Source organism: Crotalus tigris, unplaced genomic scaffold (assembly GCF_016545835.1).
Source record: "Crotalus tigris isolate CLP2741 ecotype Arizona unplaced genomic scaffold, ASM1654583v1 scf7180000017646.2482762, whole genome shotgun sequence".
Taxonomy (NCBI): Eukaryota; Metazoa; Chordata; class Lepidosauria; order Squamata; family Viperidae; genus Crotalus; species Crotalus tigris.
The window spans coordinates 1,368,955-1,387,500 of NW_024096538.1; the positions used below are offsets into that span (position 1 = coordinate 1,368,955).

Sequence of the window (18,546 nt, forward strand, 5' to 3'; positions counted from 1 at the left end):
ATAAACCTGAAAAATAGCTCTAATTTCTGGACATTCCTACATAAGAACTGAACATTTTTTTTCACGAACGTCAGAACAGCTTTCTGTTTTATTCATATATATACATAAAACATGCACATATTCTATCTCTGATTTTTAGAAATAATCAGAAAAATTAATTGCACCATATAGCATTTAATGATATAGGCTGTTGCATAATCCAAAATGACCACATTTCCACAGCCAAAATATCCTTTTAATCCTATCAGAAGGAAAACAATGAAAAAGATTTCAGCTAAAAGTTCATCTAGGAAACAAATGTGACACATGAATCTGAATTTCTTTTTCCTTATTTATAGCTGCTGAGGAACTTTCCAGAAAAGGAATGAACCAGTGTTTAACATTACATCAACTCAAGTGCCTTTCCCAACTTATAAAATCATTTTTGTTGATGGAAGAAAATATTGAAGAACTATCTTCAGGATTACTGTTAGCATGTATGTCTGAGAAGAAAACTACTCAAGGTAATGTATGGTTATATTTTCCATATATTGTTTTCTTCAAATAATTGATTTGTAGAATTTCAATAGATATAATAAGGGAAACAACAATAACATATTCTCATTGATCCTATAATGTCAACTTATTTTTGATACAGTCCTTTGAAGTATTTTGTTCTTGATGGTTAATTTTCCTTTCTAATTGCTAGAATTATGCTGCCTAAAACATATGAGATAGTCATATAAATTCTATAAATAAATAAAATGTCATGTGATCCATTATGAAAAAATTACCTGATATGGACTTCCAGAGGAAAAAATGACAAACTGAAGATGATTTTGCAAAACATAGAGCCAACAATTGCAGTCAACCAGTGAGTAGATCGGCTCTTCAAAATCTCACTGGATAAGGAAAGCTATGTGATTGCTTACATGTGTTCTAAACAATTGCTTCTTGCAAAATTGTAAGACAGTTGTCCCTGCCGGGTTTTCAGCACCAGGAGACAATGAAAATAGCCATCTTGTTGACAACCATGGTTGATGCTTTTTAAAGGATATTAAGTTTGCAAACTTTTCTTTCTAATCATTACAAATTTATTGTCAACTATTTTAAGGTATTAGAGTCCATTGGATTGACAACTGGGTTAGTTTACTTTCAGTCCTTATTGAAATAAAATTTTAATCATAATTTTATGATTTTAAATTTTAATTTAATTTTTTTAATGACATAAATAGCAAAAACCTAAATAAGACCATGATCCTACAAAAGTATAAATAAATTAAGGATCCAGTTAAATTTGGAATAGGATTTTGGATTTATTTATAAATGATTCTTCATAGTTAATTCCAAAATCTTATTCCAAATTTATCTGGACCCTTAATCAATTTATAATTTTCTAAGATGAAAGTCTTATCTAGCTTTTTGTTATTTATTGACAGTTAATTAACTGGGACCTATGAAATGGCAACTATGTGAATAGCAATGTTTGCTTCTATGGACAGTCCGAAAAATGTCATAGAAGAAACGGCAGATGAGGAACAAATTTTATTTGACCATACAAAGATGGCATTAAAAGCAGATCTACAAATGACAGGTCATGAGAATGACATGAAAAAACATGTCTCATTGGCCATACAAAAAAACCCAATGATACTTCAAAAATCAAAAGGGAAATACAAATAATAAAACAAGAAAGTGAACTGGATAATTTTTTATATTGGATTTATAAAAGAGTTTTATTAAAGATTTGAAGAGTATTGTAAGAAGGGACAACGAAGAATGAAAAGAAATTAAATTCTATGACATTACTTGAATGGATTACATATAGATCAAGATTGTAAGAAGTAAATCAAAGGAATATAGAGTTGGTTTATTTGATCAAGATTAAAACAATATATATTGTTATTTCTAGTAATCCTTAATCCTTTCTGTTGACATAAGGATTAAAATATGATGCTTTTTGGATTTGTCTACAGATAAGGAGTGGGATATCAGATGAAGTGATCATTAGTTGTGTAAATAAGAGGGTGAAGAGTTGCAAAAATTGTTTACATTTGTGATGAAAGTTGGAATTCACTTCTTTGCATATTTTTTCCTCTTTCTTTACTTTTTTTTATGTTCTACTTTTGTGTTTGGACCTTGTACTCTTTCTTTCTATTCTTTCTTTCACTTTTTATTCGATTTTACTATTGTAATTAAAATATTTAATAGATAAATGAAAAATTACCTGATAGATAACTCATTGATTACTCAGAGAAACATGAGTTGAAAACAGGTTTTAAAAATAATCAGTCCATAGGAAAAGGAAATAGAGTAGCAAACTTTTGGTAGCGGACAAATGGGAATATGAATACATGGTACAAAATTGTAGCTATTTTGATTACACCATGACATTTCTATGCATGTTTACTAAAAGATAGTAAAACAGTGGGTTGTTTGAAATGAGTTAATTAAATACTGAATAAAATAGAAATAGATGATAAGGAGATCTATATGAAAATTATGCTACTGGGCTGATTTCTTGCTGACTTGAGATAAAAGTTAAATTTCCCCCCTCTTAAATTAGTTGTGATAAAAAATTAATAAAAGAAACTTCAAACTCTTCTCTCTTTCTCTTTCTGCTTCCCCCCCCCCTTGAAAACTGTTTTCCCATTTCCCTCTGCCATTCCTTTACCCCAACCAGTCCTAGGCTAATGCGTAATCCAAAATGATCATATTTCCACAGCCAAAATAACCTTTTAATCCTATCAGAAGGAAAACAATGAAAAACATCTTAGCTAAAAGTTCCTCTAGGAAGCAACCTCAATGACGAAGCTTTGTTTACTAGATGAGAAATGCAAGTATGCCATTCTAATCAAGCACATGTTTGCTTATTTCAATATTCTATCAATACTGGAATCCGTAGCCAGGCTGTCTTGCCACGGCTTTGCTTTATAATAAAAAAAAATACATTTTGTGCAAACACTTATCTCACTTGCTCAAATGATGTTCATGAATCAGATCCTTAAGAATTCCCATCTCTCAGTCTATTGTTCAAGGTCCCTCTTTCTTAGAAAGCAGGTACTTGATGATCATTGAATAAAGTTTGGCAATTTCTCCTCAGTGTTGTGCTCCTTTCTTTAGTCAGAACTTCCAGAACATTAGTATCAAAACAAATTGGATTGGTAGATACATTTTACATCAGTATTGGTGATGGGGTAATGCCATTTGCCAGACCTGAAAGGTAGCAGGCTATTTTTACAGGTTTCAGTCAACAGACAGATTATATGATACACATAGCTCTGTCTACCTATTGGTAATAAGGATCATTGGGTTGGGGAAGAATGCCCAAGGAACCTTTTTGTATCTATCATCTTTATGGAATTGCCTCACTGTACTTCATTTTGTTTTGTACCGCCAGTTAGTTTACCAAAAAATAAAAAGAAAATGGTATTGTTTAGCTGTTCTCTGTTTAGATTATTGCATTCGTATATTTCATTTGATGTACACAGTGTTTGTAAAATTTCATTTAAAAACCTAAAATGTTCTTTTAAAAATTCCTTATCTTTCATTTTAGTTTTGCTAAAGTAATGTCTGGTTTTTAGCTATACCAGAAGTTTTCTTGGCCATCATTTTTCTCTAGATCAAGTGATGACAAAGAGCAATGGCTGCATAAATTGGATGTAAGAAGAACACTTAGGGTTTATTTAAAAAAAATCAAAGATGTCAGATCTTCTGACAGATTGTTTGTAGTCTTAGAAGGTCTTAAGAGGGGTCAGATAACTTTCAAGATTTCCTTAGCTGGATGATTATGGAACTGTATTAGGGAGGTGTACATAGTTAATGCTAAAGTGGCTCCCAGGGTTTGTAAAGCTCATTACACTAGAACTGTAGCTGCTGCTTGGGCGGAGAGGTCGAAGGCTTCCATGTTGGAAATCTACAAGGTGACCACCTGGGCTTCTCTTCATATGTTTTCATAGTGTTATAACTTGGATGTAACCTCTTCTGCAGATTCTCTTTTGGTAGGAAGTTACTTATGAACCAGAAAGAGAGAGAGAGAGAACTTTGAAGAAAAGAGATACCCTTTTGCGTACACTGTTTGGAGCTACCATTAGACAAGTTCTTTGACAGCTTGCACAGTGGAAAGCTGTGAAAGTCAATTTAGATAGATGAAAATAAAAGTTACAGCTCAAGCCACTAATCCTCTCTGACGGTAATCCCACAGTAAATGACAGCGTTATAAGATATATGATATACAAAAAAATACAAAAATATATGGTAACTTTATCATTCTCTCTGCTCAACACACCTCATAGCTCTTGAAAAAGTAGAAAAAAGGAGTATTGGTTTGTTTGGTATCCTGATATATATATATATGAATAAAAATGTAAAAACATCAAAACTTAATCTGAAAAATATAATCAGTTATGTAAAAATGAATATACTTGATTAAATGAATCAATGAACTTCGGAAAATAATAAAGTTTCTCAAATGCTAAGCTAGTTGATTGAATTAACAATAAAGTAAAAATAATTCTTTCATCTTGAAAGCAACATCGCTCAAAATTTTATATTTGTTCTTTGGACAAAGATTTGGGAGATATTTCTAAGAAAGGAATGGTGTGTCTTTCCTGACTCTGCTTTCCTAGAACTAGCAGATAATGGAAGAAAATGTGACTGGTAAATTATTTTTGGTCACCGCTGAGAAAGAAGAATGCTTCTTTTAATTGCTGATCCATTGTTCTCCTAAATGTACATTGCAATTAAATTATTGGAATATTTTACTGTACCTAGTACAATCTTTATAAGATTGTACTAGGAGATAAGATCTTTTGCAGGTACTTGGAACATTTAATAGAAATCAAGAATAAAGCAGAACATCTGTATTAAAAATGAGGAATATTTGATCAAATAATGTTTTTCCTCCCTTCTAATATGCTTTCTCATTCCTCTGATATTTCAGAGGTCTCTTGTTAAAGATTTTCAAAACATCTAACGTACTTTTCATCTTCCTCTCACCTTTTCCCCCATTTGTCTGAGAAAGGTGAACTTTAGACAGATCTGATAATGAGCTCCAAGAATAGCTTTTTCCACTGGAGTTCTTTGAAATCATCCTGGGCAAACTTCTCAAGAAGAGTTTTCAAGCATTGCTTCAGGAAGATAGAAAGATTTGCAACAGTCTTTCCTTCGTAGATTAAGAAGAAATCTGTAAATAAATCACTTGTTAAACCTAATGCGCTTAGATGTATTAATTTGCTTTAATTCCTTCAGCTGAAGCCAGTTTAACATTTAGAATCTGTCTGGATCCTAAAAACAATACTGTAGCAAATCATAAATATTATTTTTTAGGAAACATGGTAATAGAGGAATAAAACATTTACTCAAAACATAGCAATAAGACGTTGTTTAATAGGCTTGCTAGAATTTTTCTACATAACCAAACCATAGGAAAGAATATAGGTTTACAATCAAGTGATCATGTTATAAGTCCTCATACTTCCTGGAAGCTTATTGCCTTTCTTATTTCTAAAATATTGTATTCGTAATTTTTTATTGTGGAAGAAATGTCAAGTTAAATGCCCAACCATGATAAAAACAGTGACTGCAAGATTAGACATGTAGTTACAAACCATATTATTTTTGTGGCAATAGAATTTCTTTTAGGTTTCTATGGGAAAAAAACCTATTTCAATCCAGAATGGTTGTTTCTTATGTTCTTTACCCCAGGTGGGAATCATTTTTAATCTGGGGGGGGTACATTTCTTCAGAAAAAAATATTTTGCATAATTAATTCATGGTGCTGGAAAGCTGACATTTCTATTCATTTTCTTCCAACTCTCTTTTCTACATTTGCTTTCTTCTTCACTATTTCTTCATTTCTGTCCCTGCTGAAAATCTTGAATTAGATTGGGGGGTAGGGTGGGGAAGAAGGAACACTTTCAATATGTGCAAATTCTATAGAGGATTTATATTGTGTGAGTGGAGGGGAGAGAATTTCAGCATCAATATCTTCCCAAACACCAGTAGAATCTCCTATTGAAGAAGCTTGGGTACACTCGAGATTGTTTGAGAGCCTATTTAGTAGGACTTCTGATTCTGTTGCCTTTAAGTGTTCAGTAAGCATTTCATATCATGCCACAAGTGTTTGCTGTGAATAGGTTGGTAAATGATTGAGGATCTTGCAAAATCCTTAGATAAATAAGTTGTAGCAAGAAGCCAGACAGATAAATAATATCCAGAAACAGCAACAGAAAAGGAGAATTATATTCTAAATATTGCTAATTATTTTCTTTGGACATCGAGAGAAGATCTAGGAAAGGGAGTGCTAGCTTGAAATTCATGTTTTGTGAGGAAAGCACTTCCTGCAATATTCTATAAATATGAAATCTGCCAGCTAAATTTGATAGAGTTAATCTCAAATATCAAGGATTGCCAGAAAACCCATTTTGCATTGCTAGCAATCCCTGGTAACAGAGCCTTCTCCTGTATGCAGAGGCCATTCTAGTATTTGTTTTACTAACAGCTGTCAATTAAATTCAAAATATCTTTATAGATCATATTAACATTTCAAAAAGTTTGTAAGTTAGAAGTTTTTTCTCAAAATTAATCTTATATTTTACCGATATTTTGCAGGAGTTCTGAAAAAAACTTGTGGGAAGCTTTTTACAGGGGACAGTAGAGAAAATGAATCCAGCGAATTTCCTGAGCATATCTTTAAGGTTAAAAAGGTGCGTTAAATAAAAATTAAAAATACTTTAATTCTGAGAGATAGTTTTCCTCTGTACGCATCAGTATAGAATATTAACATATTCGTTACAAATCACTTGTATGTAGATGTTAATATCAGCACAATTAATAATTTAAGCTCGAGTGAGAATATGAATTTTGAGAATATATAACAATTTGCTGAGCCATTTTAGCTCTACTAGAACATGCAGAAATTTTTTCCCATGTTTTTGTTAATTTTTAAGAAATTAACAAAAAAGACTTTAAGAAGTATATTACTTTGTTAATTTGAGATAGTTCTTTCCTATTTGCACAATTTATACTAATGTACAGCTTACTGTCCTACATATAAAAGATATTTATATATATATTTCTTGTGGTTGGCACAAAAACAAACTTCTGGTATTAATGCTATCACAAGGTAAAACTGGTGGAAAAGGGCAATTGTTTGCTAACTTTGCTTTGAACACGTAAAAGCGTTGATGAAATAATGGGTCTCCCCTCAATTCCATACACCAAATTTTAGGGTATAGAAATGACTATCTTATTTTATCAGATCTGTCACATTGAGGAAAATATTAAATAAATTTCAATAACTTTAATATACATTTTGTATGGTTATAGAAATAATTATAAGCTATAATTCATATAGCTTAAACTATAGATAAACAAGATTTTAAATTTTTAAGGATGAAAATTTAAAGCTTGTTATGTATCCAAGTTTGAATACTGTTGTATCATATGGTATTTATAATAGTATGAGACTTGTTAAAGGATCAAATGTATTGAGTTTTGATAAAAATATATTTTACCATTAAAAAAATGAATTTCATGGCTAAGAAAAAATTAAGGGTATTCAGATTTGTTGTCTTTGAATGATAGAATGATATGCTAATTACAATATGCTGCTAAAAGTCTCATCCTTTTAAAATTAATTGGTTATTTCAGAAACAAAGTTCAAAACTAGCTCTAGTAGTTAGTAGTAGTTTGAATCTCAACCAATATTATTTATTGATTTTAATTTACTGCCTCCTCTCTTGATTGTTTAATAACTATTCATATATCTATGATTTGGTTGATACAGTCTATGTACACACTACAGCAATCTCCATCTTCAACTTTATCTTTGTTCAACATCAGTATCATATAGACTATACTTGGCTTACACATTAGAAAACTCTTCATTCTAGGCCCGGAGTGTCAAACTGCCGGCCCGTGGGCAGGTTTCATCATACCATTGCCGGCAATGCAAAAAGAGTTGCGATACATTGCAAAACGTCACATGACATGGCGACTTTGACACCCGTGCTCTAGGCCCAAGTTAATTAGATATGTTCCAGCTTAATTTGAATGAAAGCAACTACAGTGGATGATAATGGCTAAAATACATTTCAATTGAAGCAGCTCATATAATCAGTGTGACTGTCAGCAAAACAATTTTACTGCATGGAATGAAATATAGAAGAAAAACAATTAAGGAGTCAATTCTAATGTCAAACAAATACTATGAAAAGTAATTAGCTTTCTAAAGTTTTGCATTCCAAACTTTAGAAAGCTAGTTACTTTCCATACAGTATCCAAAGGAATTCAATTACACAGTACTCTAATCAGTCATTATCCTTTCCTTTTCAAAAGTTGTGTGGAATGTGGGTATGGCCATTGGATATTAAAATATGTCTATGTTGTCTAATAAACTGAACACATAAAACAATTAAAAAATTGCCATATTATATTTTAATGTTTCAAATTAACTCTGATTTTTCCTTTCCTTCTCCAAGCCAGGTCCAAAATTTAATTGAACAATATTAAGACTTGACCTCTGTCAAGTTCCCAGGAATAAGCTTTCTTGTGGATAGCAAAAATACACAAGTAATTGCTTATTTGTTGATGCTGTCATTTCTCTTCAGATAACCCAGATAGATGTTTAAAACTGTCACAGATATTTGAAACTGCACATTTGTATGTTAAATATTTATTGTATACATTTATATTTCAGTCTACCATGCTAGAGTTTGGATGGAGAAATGTTTTTAAAGATCTGTCCTCTTCAGTAGCACACAGTTTAATAATTGCAGTTGAAGATTTTTCTGATAAAATTCTTGAACATGAACAAAATGAACAGTCTTCAGCTACCTATTATATGATGTGTCTTGTAAATGTAGAAAACATGAATGAATCCTGGAGAGTCATCCATGAGAAAGAGCAACCAAAACAGATTTCAAAGGCATGTATCTGAAAATATGAAAGTTTGAAATTCTATAGGATATTATATTTGTTGGAACTACCTATAAAGTCAATAATACCCATAAATACCATCATTGGTCTGGTTTATTCAACAGTAAATTAACTGGAGGTGTAAGTTGTAAGTTACAATTGTAAGCATCTTAGAGTATGCTGGAGTTGCTTGATCATCGTAATAGATTCTGCTTTGAATGGAGTGAATTAAGATTTAAAAGATGTGCCATATTTACCCAGTAGATTCCCTCTTCCCAAATCATTAGATGTAAATAGAGGAGTGTTATTCACAGTGACAGAAAACAAACAAAAAGAAATGCTACTATAAAACTGCTGCTGAAAAGCTGGATGCCTTTGAAGATTATTCCTGTCTTGATAAAGGCCACTTGCATGTTGAATTTAATTTTTTTCATGGTGTTTAAATAGATCTTTTTTGTCTATTTCTTTCACTGGCCAGTTACCTCTCTCTTGCCTCATTCATGATTCTATCTTTTTTTCTCTTCCCAGCCATGTATGTATGCATGTATGTACATGCATACATACACACACATGTATGTATCATATATAATCATTTGGGGAGCAGAAATTGCTAAAATTTGTTTCAATTGGAAGTTGTATTTTTTTACAAGTTTGGAGAAATTGCTACCATGCAGGACTTACTTAAATTCAGGTTTCTTCCTGTTTAATAAGCTTGGCATATTGTCCATTTGAATGTAATTAATTTTTGTCTGTTCAGTCATTGATTAGAAATTAATGTATACAACTGCAGATCAGACATGTTTCTGTTAAAAGAATGCCACAGGTGATATGAATTTAAATTGTGAATTCATCCCAGTTTTTTTAAAATGTGCTTAATATCTCCAAATTATATTTCTTTGCACTTCATCCTTTACCTTTTAGTGCCAGAAAATAAAATGATTTCAGAATTAATTTGTTTTCATGTCAAGTATACATTAAATGCCCTGTGTATCATTGAAAATCTTTGGAATAAAAATAACCGAATGCTAACATTTATATTTCTTAGTTTTGTTCTGACATCATGGAAATTCTTGACATGTTGCTTCCATTGGCTCTGGCATGCACAGTTGAATTTCTCCAGGAAATCAAGGCAAACTTTATAGAGGCTTGCAGCAAAGTGGCAACAACTCTCTTGACCAGACTGGAAGAAAGAAGTAAAGATGTTCCTACAACAGCTCCACTTCAGAACTTATATACCATTCTTTCCACAGCAGTACATGTATATCAGCATTTTAAAATGTATCAAAATGTAATGAAAGTGGACTGTGGAAAGTAAGTCTCTTTTCAGTGATAACAATGTGTTCTCCTTAATTTTTTTCTTTCAACTTCCTTTATGATCTATCCTGCTTAATTTTTTGATATTTCTGCTAAAACTGAGAGTTGATATTTAAATGTGAAGTATTCTTTGGGGGATATTTGAGGGATCTCCTCTTCCTAGTTACATCTATTCACCTCATCAGATCTGGCAGGAGAAGCATATTATAGGTTCCTTCTGTTAAGAAATATCAGCTGACATGTTTAACTCCATGTAACTAATTTTCTGTGCAAAGGAAGGGTCACTTTTGTCCTGCCCAATCAATTTTTCTCTTGTAATTTCCTTTGATGTGTTAATTATAAAAGGGACTGAAAGCTGAGTTTTGAGGTTCCCTCTTTGAATGAGATAGTGTGTGTTATATATACTATATAAACTTATATCACATGCATGGACATGCATTTTCCTGACAGAACAATTAATCAGTGGAACAACTTGCCTCCAGAAGTTGTGAATGCTCCAAAACTGGAAATTTTTAAGAAGAGACTGGGCAACCATTTGTCTGAAATGGCATAGGGTTTCCTGCCTAAGTAGGGAGTTGGACGAGAAGACCTCCAAGGTCTCTTCCAACTCTTATTCTGTTATTCTGATTGTGTTTGTGTGTGTTACAATGTTAATATTTATTTTAATTTTAAATTCACATTAGTGTAAAGTTAAAATTTTGCCATTCTGAATAAAAATGAATTATACATTAATAACCCTGCTATTTAGAGGTACCAGGTAAAATAATAGACTGTCTTTTAATAACAGCAAAATGAATATTTGATTATTTAGTTAAGTACTTTTTTCGTTATTAAGTCTTTGTCTAACCTTATAAATAGTATAGTTTTGTAAAATTACATGTATTTTCAAAAGAGCATATGTAATGAAAACCAGATTTTAAAGTTAATGTGGAATTAATAGATAATTGCTTATTTAATAATCCAAGCCATTTGTAGAATTGTAAATTGCTGTCTCCTTATAGCAGGGTTCTTAAATCTTTCCCTATGATCTTTGCACTTGAACAGGCCCTTATTTTTAGCACTTCTCCAGCAATATAAGGAACTGATCAGCATTCTTCAGTTTCAAGTTACAAACTATTGCATACAAGTGTGTGTTACAAGCATTTTACAGGATGCTGAGAGTCATTATTGGGATGACAATAAAGCTTTTTATGAGGTATGAAAGTAACTTTATTATCCTTCATTTTTATACAAATGTGGTTTATTTTTCTTTATCTTTGACTGATTTGAAAAACAGATGCAAAACAATATGAATTTAAAATGAGGTTTTAAGATTGTATCCACTTATTAATTGCCTGCCTGATGTATCTTTTAATGGTTCTAAGACACCAGTAAACTTCCTCTTATTCCCAGATATCCTGTTATATCTCTGCATTAGGTGTGATTCTACTGTTCCACCAGGTTAAAAAGGGAATAGTATAATATATGTATGTATAATATAATATATGTATGTGTGTATAATTGCTAGGAATACTGTTTACTAATCATTTCCCCATCTTGGTGAATTATCTGAACCACCTAATTCATAATTCAATAATTGGTGGATAAGAATCCATAATTTGGAAGTAAGTGACTTAGGGAAACCTAATTAAAGATATATTAAGTTCCTAACAGATGCATTGAAAACTATTCTCAATAACAAAAACATAAATAGGAGCATCTGTCCTATAGCTCCTACTTTTTACAGGGAAATTTACTTTCATCACTGCAGAATTGGCGTTTGGACACATTTTAATCACTACAAATTTAGTACTGGCAATCTATTTTAAATTTAGAAAAAATGTTTTACAGTAGTTCAAATTTCTATTATTTGGATTAATGTAAAATGTTGACTTCTAACTAATAAAGTATAAGCTTGGGTTTTTAAAAGTCAAAATCTGTTTTAAATATTGTGAGGAATTTAACTCAGCATCTTTTGTTCTTCAGCAGATTTTTTTCGGTCTGAATGCATTTTATTGAGAGAATCCAAACTGATATTGAGAAAAATAGGTTTCTATTGTTTAATCTTTGGTTGTTTTGCCAGGGAGAAAGATGTTCATTCTCTATTCATATGTGGCATTATTTCTGCTATTCTCTTCAACATGATTTATGGACTGTTCTACCTCCCGTATTAGCTCAGGAGATTCTAACAGAAGTGCTGGAAGAATCATTAGCACTTTTGGCTTGCAGATATTTTCAGGCCCAGCCCAGTTACAGAAGGACACCACAAATAAGGTAATAATTTAGCAAAATTATGTACTTTGAATGAGATGATAGGAAGCAACAGTAGCATATTCTTAACCAAAAACAGCTCTTAGAAATGAAAGAGCAGTGTTACAGTTAAAATATTAAAATCATATTTTTTTAAAATATATATATAATTTAAAGGCAATTGATTTAAAGATTAAAACAAAAATAACATATTAAAATCCTGTTGAAATCAAAACATATAAAGGAAAATAGCCAAATGTTTGATCATACGTTTGATAGAAGATTATTTTACCTTATTTTTATTTTATTAAATTTTGAGGGTGTCCAATTTGAGATGACTCTGGGTGGTTTATTTTTATTTTTTAACATTAGCAATTGTTAAAAAATAAAAGCAATTTTAAAAAAAGAAAAATCTGAAGGAACAAGTACAAAAAAAAAACTGTTAAAAAAAATGATAGGGACTTAGCAGCTACCATTCAATCAAGCCTAGGGGTAAAGCTAAGCTTTCAACAATCTTTGGAATATCATCCGAGTAGGAGTTGTATGGATCTCTTGTATGGTGGATGCTATTCCAGAAGGCAGGCACTACAACAGGGAAGGTGCATTTCCATAACATGACATTGATTAATTGAAAGGACCTGGAGCGTGCCTATTATGTCTGATTATAATGGATGGGCAGAAACTATTAAGAGATAAGTGGTCCTTGACATACGAAGGGCTTTATGGGCGATAACCAGAATATGGAATTGCATCTAGAAGTCAACCAGCAATCAGTGCAACTAATGTTTTCACAGTACTATAGACCTCAATCCTGAATAATATGAGTCCAGATAATCTACTTCATCCAGAGCATGCCACAGCTGGAAACCTTCTGCCCTTTCAGCAACCTTCCCAAAGCAGCAAAAGCTGGAGACTGGATGGAAGCTATCCAAATCTTGCTGATGGTCACTCATGCCTTAGTCACCTCCTAATTGGATTATTGTAATACACAATAAAATAGAGCTGTCTTTGAAGACCATCCAGAAGCTGCAACTGGTCCAGAGTGCAGCAGCATGTGAGCTCCTGTCAAGTGGAAGAAATCAGGAGTTCAAGCAGTCCAAATGATATATAAATTTACTGTATGCTAAAGATGAGCAGCATAGTGATCTAGACGTGAAGACGTTTGCCTCCGACTTGAAAGATTGAGAGTTCAATCCTAGGCAGCAGCAGATGTTTCTCTATCAGGGCACATATTACGGCCACTCAGTCTTTTTAAAGAGATGATTGCAAATATGTACTTTTGCTCTCATGTTTGCTGTTTTAAAATAAGACCTTTGCCAGTTATATCAGTGAGATACAGTTTGTCATCTAAATATATGGTCTGACTGTTGCAAATTACACTTGTGGTAGCCAGACGTAGGCATCCTAACATAGTACTGTGTTCTATGGCGAACTGGATAAGATTGAAAGAAGAAGAGGGAAATAGAAGAAGGAAAAAAATGCATTTGAAAATATCTTTAAAAAATTGAGTGTTTAAAATCGCAAAGCAAACATAGAATTAAATAATTTATAATCTATAGCTGAGATAGATGAATATTATGTATCATATTTATACTTAGTATTGACTTTGAAAATTTTTAAGAGACAGTGATAAGAAATGACACCCATTACTGAACAGAGTTAAAATGTAAATAACTGTTGATTGCATTCATTGCAACAGCTTCAGCTGACAACAGATATATGCAATGGGCAAATTCAATTATATTGTTGAATGTATGTTTTTAAAATAAAAGCAAAATTTTACCCAATAAATGTTAGCAATTAATAATTCTGATCCAGAATTCAATATGTATACAAGAAAATTGCTTTTCTTTTCATCTTTATGAAGTAAGGTGATCCATGTGTATAAAACAAATATTAGAGGCTATATTAATTAAATTTTGCTAGTGAATTGTTTGAAGTAAGCCTGAGTATGATTCTAGTTCTTTTTTTTTCTGGAAGTGTTGCTTTATAACAACTACTATATTATTTTACAGTTAGTCTTCAACTTACGACCACAAATAAGCCCCAAATTTCCATAGCTAAGCAAGACAGTTTTTAAATGAGTTTTACCAGTTACCAAACATCTGAGTTTTGATCACGTGACCATCTGTCATAAGTGTGAAAAACTGTCAGAAGCGACTTTTTTCAGTACTGTTGCAACTTTGGTCACTAAACAAATGTTTGTAAGTCAAAGGCTACTCGATACATCCACGTTACACCTATCCTCCCTGAGCTGCACTGGTTGCCTATTGGTCTCCGGGTCCAATTCAAGGTGTTGGTCATTACCTTTAAAGCCCTATATGGCTCAGGGCCAGGCTATTTGCGAGACCACCTACTACCTCATAGTTCCCTACGTCCGGTTAGATCCCACAGGCTGGGCCTCCTTCGGGCCCCGTTGGCCAAGCAGTGCCATTTGGCGGGGCCTCAAAGGAGGGCCTTCTCTGTGATGGCGCCCACGCTTTGGAACCAGCTCCCCCCGGAGATTAGGACCGCTCCCACCCTGTTGGTCTTCCATAAGCTACTTAAGACCTGGCTTTTCCGGCAGGCCTGGGGTTTATAAAACCTGACCCCTGGATGATCGTCTTTGTACTGTTGTTTTGTTATATTTTATGTGTTTTTTAGTGTTAGTCGCCCAGAGTCCTTCGGGAGTGGGGCGGCTTATAAATTTTAAAAATAAATAAATAAATAAATAAATAATCATTTTCTTTACTTTTGCCTAAGAGTCCTGATAATTTTAAGAATAAAAAGTATATCTTTTGTAATATGGCAAATAAGTCACGATTATGGATTGCATTATATTGTTAGATTATTTCCAGAGTTTTTATTTTATCTCTTACAGAACAGATGTCACAGCAATCCTGATGACCTGTGAAAACATGCTGTGGTCAGTTTGTGGTTCCATGCAAGAACTTTTAGATTCACATGAAGACAGAAATCCTCGTATTTATAATATCCACAGATATTGCAATAATTTACTTGCAGCTGCTCTTGTTTTAACTTCACCACTAGAGAATTTGTACAAGTAAGTATGATGCGTCAAGACTAACATACATTTAGCTTATAGTAGGAGTGACAATTGTCTCTCTTTGTTTAATGATAATAAAGCCCCAAAGTCCAAGTATTGATTTCTTCCATTAAGGACAACAATACTTTAGTAAGGATAGTTAATTTGTATTCAGTTTTTAAATCCTAATTCATTAACTTATGTGTTAATAGTTGCGAATTATCTGGCAGTAATTGACTCAGCTGTTTACATTGCATATACTGTAGGGGTTAGGCAAATAGGCCTTGTATATGCAGTCATTTAGACAAGGGTAAAATAGAGAGAACACTTCTAAAAAGAAGTTTAAAAAAGCAAAAGAAGGTGAATTTGGTCAAACAAAATACAGACTGAGAGAACAAAACAAAGTAAAAGAATATAAGAAAAAATAAGCAGGAGAAATGTATACTGTATATAACCAGTGGATCCCTTGATGGGAAAACTTAAATATTTTAATTGTAGATCTGAAATAATAAATATATATATATTTCTGCTGCTAAGTGTATACTCAGTCTTGAGCCCTTTAGATTGGAAGAAATGTAAATACACACTTCTCCCTTACTCATAGAATAGGTAAAGGAAAGGAGTCCCTGTGAATTTTACTTTGTTAGTCATAGCCGACTTTAGGGGGTGATGTTCATTTCTGTTTCTTTAAGCCATTGAGCCAGCACTGTCCGGATGTTTCCAGGTCATGTGGCCAGCATGACATTACGCCACAGGGCAAAGCATATGATGAAACACAGAACCCTGTTACCTTCCCACCAAAGTGGTACTTATTTATCTACTTGAATTTATATGCTTTTGAACTGCTAGGTTGGCAGGAGCTGAGGCAAGTGATCAGAGCTCATCTGTCAGGTGATGGAAGAACTCAAATTGCCAGAACACAAACATTCTCTGGCCATTGTGCCTCTCACACACAGACTGGGGACAAATATTCACCAAAAATTTTTTGAATTCATACTTTCCCTTCATCTGTGCAAATTATTACATTACATTTTTTTCTTTCCTGTTTCCCCATTTTTTGTATGGTTATTATTTATTTTTCCCTTGGGAAGCTGTAACATACAACTAAAAGCCTCTCTCTCTCTCTCTCTCTCTCTCTCTCTCTCTCTCTCTCTCTCTCTCTCTCTCTCTCTCTGTGTGTGTGTGTGTGTGTGTGTGTGAAATGAAGGAAAGAGGATGGTGACTTTCTTACAGTTGTCATGTCCACAATGTTCTCATATACTGTACATTATTTCAGGTTAAGTAAGTGATAGAACCCCAAAATTTTAAATATGGACGTAAGTTTGGCTGGCAAAAATTTGTTCACTGGCAAAAATAGAGGCTCTCAGGGTGGTCTGGTAGAGATTGCTGCTGCAGAAAGAGTCAGAAAAAAATAAGCCAGGAAAAAAGGAGTGCCACGAGAAAACATGGAAATTGTGTAGGGAAGTTTCTTAAGAGTCAAGGAGTAACAATTAAAATAAAGTAAAAATGAACAGGAAATAGATAAGGAAATAAAAAAAGATATAATAAAAACTAGATTTCTACATGTTTGTGAATAGAATAAAAGAATAAAATTAAAAATAAATTTAAAAAAGAAAAGAAAAAAAATCCTAGAAACCTTGAGATAAGGTATAAAAATATAACAAGTAAGATTTCATATTACTATTTGTGTAAAACAAACTTATATCAACAGTAGCCAAATATATCTGGCCAGATCTGTACCATCCTTAAAAGAACATGTGACTCTCCCTCTCCCTCTCAGTTATATGTTGTGGTATATTACATATACAGTTTTTATGGTCCTCATCTGTTGCAGTGCAGGAAAAGATATTTTTTCTTTTAAGTGGCATGAAACCAGGTACACGATCTTAGAGACCAAGTTGCAGCATTTCCTTTGAGACTAAGATGAACAAGATAACATGCCTGTTTCTAAACTTAAATCCAATGGATATTACTTTTTTGCAACTGTTACTATTGATTAATAAATACTTGCACAAATAATACATCTAACATCCTGTTACACATGCTCTTGATAGCCAGTTTCCATTCCTCAGAGAACTGAGGCATGCTTTGCCACAATCAATAAATAACGTTAAGAAAGTGACCAGTTTGGCTCTAATTCATTTTTGAAGCGTGTCAAGCTACAGAATTTTTTGTGATTCTTCCAGACAAAAATTTCCTTTTATTAGTAGAGTGACATAATATAAGAGGATAAAGGAAAAGAAAATATTGATAAAACTTTTTAAAAATTGACATGTTGTACTTTGCTTAACATTACTATCAGGGAATATCGATTATTACCTAATGGTTAAATAATATAAGCCATATAAAACAGTTGATTGTTGATGAGAAGATGGAAATGTTATATCCTCAGGGATTTACACTTCTGGCTTCTTCTGGTCACCGTTCAAATTAATAGATAATTGATATGGAAATTTGGGAGCTTTAAAGAGGAGTTGGATTGCTTCATTTGTTCAAATGTGAACTATTAGCTGTCAAACTTTAACTGAAAGAAAGGAAATGGTAGTGAACCAGCCTGTGCAATTTATTGCATTCACAAAGACTTCATATATTGTGATCAAACTGAGCGTTTACATAACTAAAGACATTCAGCATTTTGCGTGCAGAAATGTTGCTTATTGAGTATGACATTGTTCATATTCTATTTTATTTTTAAAGTCTGGATATGCTTCAGGTGTTATTTCTAAAGGTTTATTATATTTTTGGCAAAATAGGGGGGCTCTTCCTAAATTTTAGTGGTTTTTTTTGATAATCATTAAGCATGTTGTTACAATCACTTCATGATTCACAAAATATGATAATTTGCATATGAAAATAAGCTATCTGAATTTGGACTTCCTTGGTTTTTTCCTTGAAATGTTTCACTTCTCATCCAAGAAGCTTCTTCAGTTCTGATTGAGAATCTCTATAGTTATTTCAATCAAATAGGTTCTGTACTGTTCTTTTTCTATGGAAGCATTTCATCTCACATGAAAAGAATGGGAGGATATATGAAACTGCAAGGGTTTTAATTTCTTGTGGGATAATTGGTCAATCTTAAA

At 32.6% G+C, this 18,546-nt stretch overlaps 1 protein-coding gene across 3 annotated transcripts in view; it reads left to right on the forward strand.

Moving 5' to 3' along the window:
* KIAA0825 (KIAA0825 ortholog) overlaps window positions 1-18,546 on the forward strand; it is a 192,860-nt gene that overhangs the window by 26,978 nt on the left and 147,336 nt on the right. For all 3 annotated transcript variants that reach the window (XM_039335690.1, XM_039335692.1, XM_039335691.1), the window contains 7 exons: window positions 339-503; window positions 6,592-6,686; window positions 8,681-8,908; window positions 9,944-10,209; window positions 11,257-11,407; window positions 12,275-12,465; window positions 15,302-15,484. In XM_039335690.1, coding sequence (XP_039191624.1) covers window positions 339-503; window positions 6,592-6,686; window positions 8,681-8,908; window positions 9,944-10,209; window positions 11,257-11,407; window positions 12,275-12,465; window positions 15,302-15,484 — 1,279 coding nt within the window. The remainder of the gene's footprint in view (window positions 1-338; window positions 504-6,591; window positions 6,687-8,680; window positions 8,909-9,943; window positions 10,210-11,256; window positions 11,408-12,274; window positions 12,466-15,301; window positions 15,485-18,546) is intronic.